This window comes from Camelus ferus, chromosome 17, assembly GCF_009834535.1.
Source record: "Camelus ferus isolate YT-003-E chromosome 17, BCGSAC_Cfer_1.0, whole genome shotgun sequence".
In the NCBI taxonomy this organism is placed as follows: Eukaryota; Metazoa; Chordata; class Mammalia; order Artiodactyla; family Camelidae; genus Camelus; species Camelus ferus.
The window spans coordinates 8,171,030-8,183,930 of NC_045712.1; the positions used below are offsets into that span (position 1 = coordinate 8,171,030).

Below are 12,901 nucleotides of genomic sequence, written 5' to 3' on the forward strand. Positions count from 1 at the left end.
ACCATCCACTTTTCCCCAGGTTAAAAGACATATAACCAACTTTTATAAAATTTTGATTTTATGTATAGCACTACCTAAAAACATAGACGACTTGTGCACAGCCAACAGAACCACTGTGGAGTCTGCGTAGAAAACTTAGAATTGTACCTACCAACCCACTATCATTCAAAGAAAAACAGAACTTTGCCATTTGCTACATCTCCCCTTGGTTCTTATTTTCACTGAGGAGTTCACAGTTCTCTTTGGTTATTATTTTTTAACTCATTAGCAAAATTGGCACCTTTCCAAATAAGTGTTTCAAAAAAACTTGTAATCATGCTTCATGGAGAGTCTTTAAATAATTCTAAGCAAAGCACAGAAAGTCTTGCCCTGTCGGGATGGTGGTGCTGTTTCTTCTAGTCCCCAGGATGGTCTCTCACTGAAGTTGGGGTTTCATAGGCCAGAATTTCTAAAAGTAAGGCAAAGTGAGAATTTACACAAGAAGTACGAAGTCAGCAGTCTAGTTTGATGTAAATAATGTGAATGGATTACATCCTTTCTAAGGCAGAATTAGATCTTATGCCAGAAGCTATGGACCAAACTCAAATGGACCTTTTTTTTTTTTTTTAAATTGAAGTTTAGTTGATTTGCAATGTTGGGTTAGTTTCTGGTGTACAGCATAGTGATTCAGTTACACATGGATATATTCCTTTTCATTATAGGTTATTAAAAGATATTGAATGTAGTTCCCTGTGCTATACCTTAGGACCTTGTTGTTTATCTGTTTTATGTATAGTAGTTTGTATCTGTTCATCCCAAACTCCTAATTTATCCCCCTCCCCCTTCCCCTTTGGTAACCATAAGTTTGTTTTCTATGTCTGTGACTCTCTTTCTGTTTTGTAAATAAGTGCATTTGTATCATATTTTTGAGATTCCACATACAAGTGATATCATATGGTATTTGTCTTTCTCTGTCTGACTTACTTCACTTAGTATGATAATCTCTAGATCCATCCATGTTGTTATGAATGGCATTACTTCGTTCTTTTTTTTTGTATAGCTCAATAGTGTGTGTGTGTGTGTCTGTGTGTGTGTATCACAACTTCTTTCTCCAGTCATCTGTTGATGGACATTAAGTTGTTTCCATGCCTTGGCTGTGGTAAATAGTGCTGCTGTGAACATTGGGGTGTGTGTGTCTTTTCGAATCAGAGGTTTCTCTCGATACATGCTTAGGAGTGAGATTGCTGGATCATGTGATAACTCTCTTTTTAGTCTTTTGAGGAATCTCCATACTGTTTTCCATATTGACTGCAGCAAATTACATTTCCACCAACAATGTAGGAGAGTTCCTTTTTCTCTACACCCCCTCCAGCATTTATCATTCATGGACTTCTTAATGATGGCTCTAACTGGTATGAGGTGATACCTCACTGTAGTTTTGATTTGCATTTCTCTGACAATTAGTGATGTTGAGCATCTTTTCATGTGCTTGTTGGCCATTTGTATGTTGTCTTTGGAGAGATGTCTATTTAGGTCTTCTGCCCATTTCTTAATTGGGTTGCCTTTTTTTTTTTAATTAAGGTGTATGAGCTATTTGTATATTTTGAAAATTAATCCCTTGCCAGTTGCATCATTTGCACCTTGAGATATATTTTTGAAATCCCAAGTTGGAGTTTGAAGTGGAGGAGCAAGGTTTTTCAGGCACAGGATGTGCACATAGGAATGAATATTTACTCATATAAAATTTTAAAAGAAAATATTTGCTGCTTAAAGTAAGAGGCTTACGGAAAAATATTGGTAACTATGGGATTGAGTTCTAGAGAGTTAAATGTTGTCTGAAATCATTAGTCCTTTGGACAGCTCATGTTAATATTCTCTGTTAATTTTCCTGGACTCGTTGAGGGAAGAGGAAAATCCCTGAATGGAAGGCATGATTGGTAGCCTCCAGTTGTCTTCCACAATTCATTCATTCATTCTCACATTCTCTCTCTCTCTCTTTTCCTCCCTCTTCCATCCTCTCTCCTCTCTCTTCTCCTTCTCTCTCTTATCCCTGCCCCTCCCTCAAGAGGTTTTCACTGGGCACATGGCCACACATCCAGACGTCTAGAGACTGCATTCACCAGCAGCCCTTAGCCAGATGTGACATCTGATTGAGTTCTTAGCAACGGAATGTGGGCAGAAGTGATCTGCCTCCCTTGCTTAAAAAAGTACGTTGCACTCCCCTTCCTCTCCAATAGTGGGCAGCAACGAACCCGGCTACTTTGGATCCAGAGAGAGAAGGCACTTGGGAAAGGTAGTAGAGCGGACCCACCAGCTGGGTCACTGAATGACCTACTGAAGCCACCACCCAAAAGCCCAGAGAAACAGCCACTCTGATTCCGGGGCTCTGTTAAAACATTTCCACTTGTACCCCAGTCAGTACAAATAGAATCATTCTTTTCAAAAGTGCATCATTTTGTTATACTTAATACTTCATTCTGTGATCTTAAAAACTTTATTTTTGTGTTCCAGTTTACTGGTTGCCCCGCAGAAGGTGGTGGGGTCAACTCCCCCCTTCCAGAATTGGTTTGGATGTTGGGACTGACGATGCCACACACACAGGGAGGATGTGACAAGAGTCAGGACTCGCGCCATGGGATTGTCTAGTGAGAATACAGCAGGTGCAAGTCAGGCCAAAGTGACAGCAGCGAGCCAGTTTGGTTGGTTTTAGTCTTTGCTGTGGCTGGGAGGCAGGGCCCAGGTGAGAGTTCCTCCCTGCTGGGGCTGGCTCACCCGGGGTTGGGTTCGAAAGGAAAGAAGAGTGTGCGGCTGGAGAGCGGTCAGTGTTAAAACATCCAAAGTGGAGTTTTCATCTTTATCACCATCTTGGAAGAATATCTTAATGAGAAATTGATAGCCAAATGGAAGAAGAGTCTTCAAACCAGAAATGGTTAGACTCACTTACATACTTTGGTCACCAGAACAATAATAATCCAGAGGCTAAGAAAATGTGTAAATTTCTTGCTGCCACTATTCCAAACTCAAACCCACGAATTAAGAAATTCTGGAGACGGGAAGTCACTAAGGCTCATAACCACCATACGTTTTCTTATGATGTTTAAGTGAATTTTAATTGCACCACACGGTGCTAGAGAAACAAAAGAAAAAACTTTGAATGACAAACTTTCAGTGAACAAAGCTGTTTTTCCTACTAGCAAAAAGAAAAGTAACATGCCATTAGCAGAAAGCTAATCATGCTTTTGTATAATTGTGTTCCTTTCAATAGAGGCAGGAATTAAATATATATCTAAAGGTGTTTAATTCTAATATCTTTAGAAAACTTACAAAGTAACTTACCAATTAAAATAAAATCTTTTGTCAGACCACATGTCACCCTACTCATAAAAGATTAGAACAGTTATGCAAATGAAATTCTAGAAATAGCTCTGGGTCTCCCATAATTCCTCAAGATGGATATGCAAATTAAACTGATCGTGACTGTGGGTTAAAAGAATGACACACTGTACATTTATACTATTTAGTATATCACTCTCCCAGATGAATACCTGTGACAGGGTTTCTTTCCTATTCCCCCCTTTTTTCTCTTCTACTAAATATATTGCGATGCAAATTGGTCAGTACTAGGAACTATGTGAGGAAAAGATATGTTAAAAAAAGACAAGGAAAAATTTCATCTCCTCATGCATTTTAAATTTCACGATCTCTGGAGAATATTTTAATAAAGCATGTATTAAGTCGGCATTGAAACTTTAATAATTTTTCAAAGCCTTTCAAAATTACAGCCCATCTGTGTATCTTCAAGAAAATGAAACCATTTATTGCACCTTCCAAGTTCCATCACAGGTTCTAACCAAAAAAACGTGTGTACTTCTTAAATATCCCATCCTGGCAGAAAATCAGATTTCCATCCTAGAAAGCTACACAGACTGGCATAATTTAGGTAATATAAATGTATCAGGTGCTATTTTTAGATATACATTTTCCTACCAGTTTACATGTTCTCCATCCACTTACAACTTAGTTTATAAATGACTAAATTATTCCTCCTAGAAGCCAGGTGGTAGTAGCTTTAATTTACCTGTCTCTAATGTTACTGAGAAATAAGAGAATTGCATTTATGCCTTGACACTGCAACTTAAAACATTTGCGTGTGTTTTCTCTATGTAATTTGGAGCGGCTTCGAGTCTTCAGGCTTTCAGATATAAATTTCAAGCCGTTTATCTTAAATGCCTGCAACCGGGATACAGGGTGGGATGATTACCTACTAAGACTTCTCCTTTCCCCTGGAGCAAAAGCACAAAGCAGCCTTTTCTGGAGTGGAAGCCTGCTACTCCCCCTTCCTTTGGGAGGAGAGGGAAGCAGTCTTCTTGAGAGCTACCTGTTTGATTTCTATCCATTTCTGACATTGCTAATTTAATTTGCTGGCTCTTGCTGCAAAAAGATCTCATATAATGAACTTTTTCTGTTAATATGACCACATCCCTTACTGGCAATTGAGCATTTGCATGGAACTGGAGCCGAAAACTTTGAAGAGAGAATCGGGTGGTTTTATTTCCCTGAGAAAACTTAGTTTTGAAAATTGAGCCCAGAGTAAGGAGAATGGGTAGTCAGAAGGAAAATAAGAATCCAGGAGGGGGAAGATAGGAACCTGGACAGATCTTGTTCCGTCTGCTGGTTTTTCCTGTTCCCTCTGTTGGGCAACTGGAGATAGGCTGCCTAGATCCCTTTCGAGGAAATGGACTATAATGTGTGCTGTCCTCATCTTGAGCTCTTTATCTAGATCTCCCTTCAGGCATATATCATATTCTGCCTTAATTTTTGGTTTGGAGCACGTTTGCCAGGTTTTTCCAATTAGCTTGCTAACTCATTAGCAAGGGAGCTGGACCTCCCTTATCCCTGTGTTCCCTGCACTGCCCAACACAGAAACTGGCTGTTGTTTTTTTTTTCTTCTCTTTTAATTGAAGTACAGTCAGTTGCAATGTGTTAATTTCTGGTGCACAGCACAATATCCCAGTCATGCATATACATACATATATCCATTTTCATATTCTTTTTCGTTAAAGGTTATTATAAGCTATTGAACATAGTTCCCTGTGCTATGCAGAAGAAACTGAGAAAGTGGCCTCTTACTCATTACAGTACCTATGAATTAGATGGATTCATTCAGGTGGGTTTCCAGATTCCTTTAACTAAATTTTACTATCTCAAAAGCTTAAAAATGCACTGATCATGATAACAGGGTTAATAAACTGCAATTAAATAGAACAGGCCTTGTAATAAGTATTTTTTAATCTTTCAGATTTATTTCAATCTAAGAAATCAAGTCAAATCTATTATTTTTCCCAGAGCCAGGCTGATCTAACACTTAACAGCAGGCTGAAATGACCTGATAGTTGGGAAAAGTGAATTAAGTAAGTCTAATTTTTAAGAATTTGTGTATATGCAGTTCCAGGGTATCAGGGCGTAGCTATCAAGGGAATGGAGAGGATGGAGTCATTTTAAGTATTGCTGCAGTTAATTGTTACTTCAAATAACAGGCTTTTTGAATATTAGTGCCTGAAGCAATAGCAGTTTTTATTTCAAGACCAGAAATCTAAAGTCTAGAGATATGAGGTTGATTGGGTAAGCTGCTCAACAGTGTTAAAATAGATGTTTACTCTTTTTATCTTTCTAACCTGCTATTTTCACAGTGTTGACAGTATCTCTTCTCATGGTTGCAAAATGGCTGCTGTGGCTCCAAGTATCACATCCTCATCAAAAATATCTCAAAAAGAAGGAAAAGGGAGGGTAAGTGGGCTCTGTTCATGGGCTTGGTTAGACCCCAAAAGTCTTGTCCAAGTTGGAGAAAAAGCATAAAGAACCCCCTGGACTCAGGTCAAGTTTGCTTTTAATTCTCTTTACTCCAGAAACAGCTAATAAATAGTGCAAGGATACTGATACGGGTTTAGAATGTGGATGGGTGGAGAGAGTTTCCCATTATGTTTTTTTGCCCACCACAGAGGCAGATCCTGAAGTTCAGTGGTCTTGGAGGGTCCCACAGAGTGACAAGTCTACCACGTGAATGGAGAACAGTATTTTGGGTCTGCTGAGTTTTATAACCCCAGGCACCTCCATTCACAGACAACCTGAAATGCCAGTAAGACAGTAAGCCTGCTACTCAGCTCACCATAGTAATCAGCTCTAATGACTGTGTTTGGAGACTTGAAAATATTGCAGGACCTGCACTAGGACAGTCGCCCCGTCTGTGTAGAGGCTAGTTTACCCTTTATGTCTAAGAGTTCACCCCATATGTCTGCAAGCTTACCCGTAGTTGAGTTGGGGAAAGAGGGAGTGAGGGACTTTGGACACAAGGAACAATACATGCAAAAGCATGTTGGTGTGACCCAGTATGATCTGTTCAGGGCCCTGCCAGTGACTTGGAGTGGCTGGAGTACAAGACCAGAGAAGTAAGTGGGAGGAGGTGAGACCCGTGAGGGAGCCAGGAGCCCAGGCAGGCACTAGGATTCATGAAGATAAACACAATGCACCAGAGGAGGGGGTGACTGGGCCAAGAAGGGTTCCAGAAGTCTGGGATCTTAGTCCAACCAAAACCAAGGCATAGGGCTGTACAGGTTAGTTATGCCCATTCCACCCCAGTTATTAAATATTGTGAATGTTGCCTCTGCTCTAGAGGAATTGGTGAGGGATTCCCAGGCAGAGAAGGGGGATGGGCTTTCCTGGGAGAGCTTATACAAAGGTAATCAGAGCAGGGGGAGATGGAAATCCTAGGGGAGGATGAAGCCAGGCTGGTGGAGGGGCTGGACCACGAAAGGCTTCTGTGACAGACCAGAAATTTGCACTTGAGCCTACGGGCCTTGGAAAGACAGTGAAGGGTAGAGCCAGTCTCACCGCCCCCGTGATCCATCCTGACTCAGCCCCAGGACCCTGTCCTTTGGGGCAGGGCATTTGAGAACACAGATGGCTGATGGTGAAACCAGAGACTTGGCAGAAATCACTGTGTCCTGTTTTCTTTCTTTTAAAAAGAGAGAGAAAGAAAGGAAGGAAGGAAAAGGGAAGGAAAGGGAGGGTGGGAAATTAGGAAGGGAAGAAAGAAGAGAGGGAAAATGGAAAGAAAGGAAAGGAAATGGGGAAGAAAGGAGAAGGAAAGAAAAGATGAGAAAAGGAAAGAAAGGTAGAGACCAATATGGCAAGACTGACAAGACTTGGCAAGGCTGAACAGTGGATATGGAGATTATTATTTATCATTGTGGTTATTGATTTGTTATTTGCTTCCCCACTTACTTCATTTAAAAAAAAAAAAAAAGCATGGCCAGGTGGAAAAGCAAGCAGATATAAGTCTTTCTGCAAAGCAATTTGACATACAGTATCAAAAGACTTAAAAATGTTCATTTGAGACCCAGTAATCCCATGCTAAGACATGCAGACAAAGATTTATAGACAAGCAATCTATTTTCTGTTGCTTCAGGTATAGACACAATTCATTTATCTCACTTGGGGAGGAGGAGGAGAAATTGTGCTAAAATAGTTTCCCAAATAAACAAAATGAGCAATTTTAATGGAAGTCTTCCCCAAATACATTGTACCTGTCCTGGTACAACAACTAGAGTACTCTGCAACACAGCTAACTTTTTCTTGATTTTTTTTATTAATATAGTTAACAAAGTACAGGTTAATACATTCATTGGGCAAAAAACTATTGAGGTGTGAGGGGATTTTGCTCCTACACAGAATTCCCCCGGACAGCTTGTTTCCCTGCCTCTCTTGGTTCTTTTCTTTTTCCTTTACAGTTGCCTGTCATTTCTCATTACTCATCGCCTGAATTCTCATTAGAAACCTCCCATCCAATCAGAACAAAGCAAGACAAACCCAGATCACCAAGTGTGTACATGTGGTGTCTGAGTAAATCGGGTTTGAGCAAAGGCCTGGAGTGTGCCTCCAACTTCTGGGGCATCTTGTTGAAGATGCTCTTTCCTGGGTCCCGCCCCAACTCCTTCTAATAAGAACCTCTGGACCCTGCAAGTACTTACGGTGATTGTTGTTATGAATGTTAACATTCGAGAATCCCTGGCTTATGGATTCTCCTATGGAAAAGCATCTGTGAACTCAAGGCCACATAGAGCCCAGAGGCTATCTCTGTGCCCTTGACCTACTGCCTAAGGCTGAGGTTGCACAGGAGTTAGCCCTGATGCCTTGGTTCCTGTGTCATGGCAGGTGCTCAGAATTCTGAAGATCATACGGGCTCAGTGACTTCTGTTTTTTGCACTTGGATCACTTGGGTGGATGAGAGGTTAGAGGAAGAGAGATTTACTTCCTGGGCCTCTTTGTCTTTAGATTAGCTGAGATTTCTGATAAATGGCCCTTGGATAATGGATGTCTACCTGGTCTTACAACCTGGGGAGAAACAGGCTAAGAGTTACTCATATTTTCCAAATTTGAGACTGTCTGCATACACTGAATGACTTTTACAGACAAAATAAAATGATGCTGGCCATTTCACCTGAGATAATTTAGCCACCCCCTCTTATTATGACTTACCCATCTTGGACTGAACATTAAATACTTTATATTATGCCCAACTCAAATTTCAGTATATTTACTTGCACCCATTTTTAATGATTATTTTATCAAAATGATTACTTTGCTCACACTCATGTTTTATGTTCATAAAAAACAGTTTTAAAGCAGTATATATATCTACCACTTTTTCCCTTTAAAAAGATTTGCAGATTTTTATCTTGCACTTTAGATTAACAAGCCTCAAATGTCTTAGAAATTCTGATGGTCAACTAAACAGCATGCACTGAAAGGATAACAGAACATGACTACCTTGCTTACACATATATTACTACCTGTCATAGCCTCAAACCAAGGCAACAAAAACCCACTCCAGAATGAAAATACTGGTATATTTATATAATGCAAAGAGAAATACAGATATAAATCCTCAAAACGGAAGCTACGTTAATAAAAAATGTAGCATTAGAAGCAAAAAAAAAAATTTATACAGTACTTGCAGAATTTAGTCTTTGAATTTAATGACAATGTGTCTAACAAAGAAATAATTATTTTAAATTACAGTTCTCATTATTAATTTAAAACAACCACCAGCAGAACAGCACAGCTCGACCTAACAAACATTTTAAGGAAATGTTTTGTCTCAAAGAAGTCAAGTATCATTAAGTCCATCTATACCTTGAACAAAAGAACAATTTTCAAAGTGGAAATGAGTTTTGTAAGACAATAAAACTGGGCTCCTTGAAGCACAAACTGTTTCCAAAAAATTATTTTAATTTTTATTGGCAAAAAATACCCAAACACTTTTGATTTGCTCGTCTCAGAGCCCTCCCAGTCCCTGAACCACAATCAGTACTCACGAAAACATGCAATACTGTATTTTCTCCGCACCATTACTAACCAAAACACTCTTTACTCTTTTGAAAAGTTGCAATTTTACAGAAATGTTCCCACTCAAGATTGGTAAAGTACAAAGGGCATTTTCTAGTGGCATAAAGCAAGGTGGGGAACAAATCTTACTTGTCCCTGATCAAAAATGGCTGCCTTGCTGCTCACTCCCATTTCTGCTCTTTAAACTCAGTATCAATACTGAACAGAGTTCTCAATACCTTCAAAGAACGAGAGCAGTCCCACTGACCGCACGGCCCGCATTTCAGAGGGAACGTGAGACAACTTTCCCTCTTTCTCCTGCTTCCAACAGAAGACCCTCAAGAAATCGAACTTGTGAAGTCCCCCTGGGTTCCTCTACTTCACCGCAAAATGTAATGCCACTTGAGGTTGTCAAAAATAGCTTCTGTAGAAAACTGGCCATGGTCTTTAGGAAAGGTTGCATGAAGAAAATTAGTTTAGCCTTCATTTAAAAAAAAAAAACAAAAAACAAACAAAAAAAAACCCATAGGAGTAACACATGGAGTAAGACATCAGTACCAGCACAAAGACTGCAGGGCCTACTGTTAAGATGAAAATACATTAAAGAGGATGAACACGCGGAGCTGGGGTGGGGCTGGAACTTCGAAACCCTCTCCCCACGAAGAAGTCTGTACAATCCAAGTGTTTATCCACTTAGAGAGTCGTTTTGAAGGCAGCTTAGAAAATGAAAAAAGGGGCAGAAGGGGGAGGAACGACGTCACCGTCCAAGCCAAAGGAAAAGGCCGGGTTGAAGTGCGCATGGCGGGGGAAGAGCCCCTTATAAACCGATGCCTTTCAGGTCGCAGGGCAGGGTGGACTGGGTGGCCTGGGGGCTCTGGCAGCAGGGGAACTGGGCCCGGAAGCAGTCCCTGAGCTCCCTGTTGAAGAGGAAGCACACGACGGGATTGATGCCGGCCTGCGCGAAGGTCAGCCACACGGAGGCCGTCAGGTAGGCCTGGGGGACTGCGCCGGGCCGCACCAGGACCCGCAGGTAGCTGGCCACGACGTAGGGCCCCCAGAGGAGCAGGAAGAGCAGGGTGACGGCGTAGAACATCTTGCACAGCCTCTTCTCCGTCTTGAACTCCTCGAGCACGAGGAGGCGGCGCGCGCCGCGGCCCGCCCCTGCCGGCCGGATGCCCACGAGCGCGGGCGGCGTGGGCCCGCGGCCGAAGCCAGCCGTCCAATTGGCGGCCGCCTGGCCGGTGGCGCCGGGGCCGTGGAAGGTCCAGTCGTGGCTGACGGCGGGCACGAGGCGCGCGGGCCGCATCTTGCGGCGGTCGTGGATGAAGAAGAGCAGGCGGAGGTAGACGAGGTGCGTGGCGCCCACCACCACGGCCAGCAGCAGCAGGAAGCCGAGCGCGCCGGGGGCGCCGTCGGGCCGCTGCTCCAGGGCGCACGGCGCGTCCTCGTCGTCGCCGCCGCCGCCGTCCAGCACGGGCGGGAAGGCCGCGGCCAGCGCCAGCGCCCAGGCGGCGCACACCAGCATGGCGGCGCACGGCCAGCCGGCCAGGCGCTCGGCGTAGAAGCGGTGGTGCGCGATGGCCAGGTAGCGGGTGACGCCCACGCCGAGCAGCAGGAAGGCGGCGTGGAAGCAGAAGAGCGCGGCCAGGAAGGCGAGCAGCTTGCAGCCCAGCGCGCCCGGCGGCGCCCCCGCGGCGGCCGCGGCCCGCCGCGCCGCCAGCATGACGGCCGGGAGGCAGGCGAGCGCGCGCAGCCCGTCGGCCAGGCACAGGTCGAGCAGCAGGTAGTACGGGGCGCGGTGCAGGCTGCGCTCCCGCACGATGAGCAGCGCGAACAGCACGTTGCCCGCCAGGCTCACGCACAGTAGTAGGCTGAGCGTGGCCAGCTTGAGTCCCAGGGCTGCCGCCTCGCCGCCGCCGCCGCCGCCGCCGCCGCCCGGCTCGCTGGCGTTCGCCATCGCGGCCTCCCCAGGCCCGGCGTCACGCTCCGCTTCGGGGCCGCCCCGGCCTCACCGCTCCGCAGGCCTGCCGGCCAGCGGGGCCACAGCTCCCCCGAGCGCGCGGGTCCCCGGCGAGCCCCCGGCCCGGCGGGGCTCAGCCTGCGCCCGGCTGACCCCTCCTCGGCTCCCCGAGCAGCCGCCGCGCCGCCATCTCAGGAATGGTGCGCGCAGGAGGCGACGGCCACTCCCTGCGCCTCAGGCACTGCGGGCCGGGCCGCCCGCAGCCCGGTGCATCCTCCTCCGTCTCCTCTTCCTCCGCTGCCGCCGCCGCCGCCGCCGCCGCCGCCGCGCCTCTGGGCTCTGCCCCCCGTCGCCGCCGCCGCCGCCGCCGCCGCCGCCGCCGCCGCGGAGCCCCCTCCCCTCCGCCGGAGCGCGCCGCGTGGCCGCCGCCGCCAGCCCCGCCGAGGCATCCCGCGCCGCCCGGGTCGGGCTGGGCTGGGGGCGCCGCCGCCGCAGCTGCGGGGCCAGCAGGCGGCCGGGAGGGAGGCAGGGCCCAGGACGCGTGGTGGCGACAGGTCGCGTTTGGCCCCAGGTAACAGGGGTCCGGCGGCGGCGCCTGGCGCCCGCCCTGGGGTCATCATGGTGGCCGTGCGCGGGAGGAGGTGGCCTGGGATGGCAGGTCGGGAGGCCTCGGAGGGTGGGGGGGACAGGAGAATCTGAGACGAGTCTCTGCCCAGAAGCTAATAATAACAGTCGTCATCATCATCACAATCTTGTAACCTCCAGTATTCAGGTCAGCGCCGATGTGGGTGGCAGTGTTCTGGGGAGCTTTACCAGCATAATCTCTCTCAGTGTTCACAGTAACGACAAAGTTGGTCCTATCTTAAACCCACTTTATATCTGAGGGACCAGAGGCTTGGAGGTCAAGGGAGTTGAGAGCCGATAAGTGGTAGAGCTGAGATTCCAATTTCGCTCGGTGGGATTTCCAGGGCTGGACGCACAGCGACTCTGAAGCATACCCTGCTCTCTGCTTCATTCGTGGTCCCAGTGAAGACATCTGTTAGGGAAAAGAAATTCAGCATTATCTCTTTGGTACTTTGGAAGGTGAATCCTATGCCACCTTCCTCCCAGGCTGTCAGTTTTCTGAGTCAGCCTGAAAGGGCAGCCCCTGTTCTGATCCTGAGGCACACCAGATTCTCTCTGGGCTTTGAACGGGCTGTTCCCTGTGCCTGGACCAGCCCCTCTGCAGGCTCCACACCCTCTGGGCCATTATTCTGATCAGTCTAGCTTACTCTGTATCACTGTCCATTCGTTTCCTTCTTAGCAGTTAAAATCTATCAGTGAATGTATTTATTTTACTTTATTTCTGTTTAAGATCCTGTCCTTTCAACTATCTCTAAGCTCCATGAAGGCAAGGGACCATATCTGGTTTTTTGTCCCACCATATCCCCAATGCCTGGCATGGAAAAGCCAGAATTAAGGAATATATTCTTTCTCAGGTACACTCACTGTTTTGCTTAGACTTATATAGAATATTGTTTATTGTCTGACTAATATGTGCATCGCAGGCACTTTGATGGACATTTCCAGGAGAACTCA

At 45.7% G+C, this 12,901-nt stretch overlaps 1 protein-coding gene across 1 annotated transcript; it reads right to left on the minus strand.

Moving 5' to 3' along the window:
- Nucleotides 1–7,605: 7,605 nt before the first annotated feature.
- Nucleotides 7,606–11,890, minus strand: GPR27 (G protein-coupled receptor 27). The gene has a single exon (XM_032458010.1). It carries the CDS (start codon nucleotides 11,318–11,320, stop codon nucleotides 10,181–10,183), a length of 1,140 nt encoding a protein of 379 aa, XP_032313901.1. The 5' UTR covers nucleotides 11,321–11,890; the 3' UTR covers nucleotides 7,606–10,180.
- Between the last annotated feature and the right edge of the window lie 1,011 nt (nucleotides 11,891–12,901).

What these genes read in the sequence shown, in the direction of transcription:
- GPR27 (XM_032458010.1), bottom strand. Translation starts at nt 11,320, where the DNA reads ATGGCGAACGCCAGCGAGCCGGGCGGCGGCGGCGGCGGCGGCGGCGGC.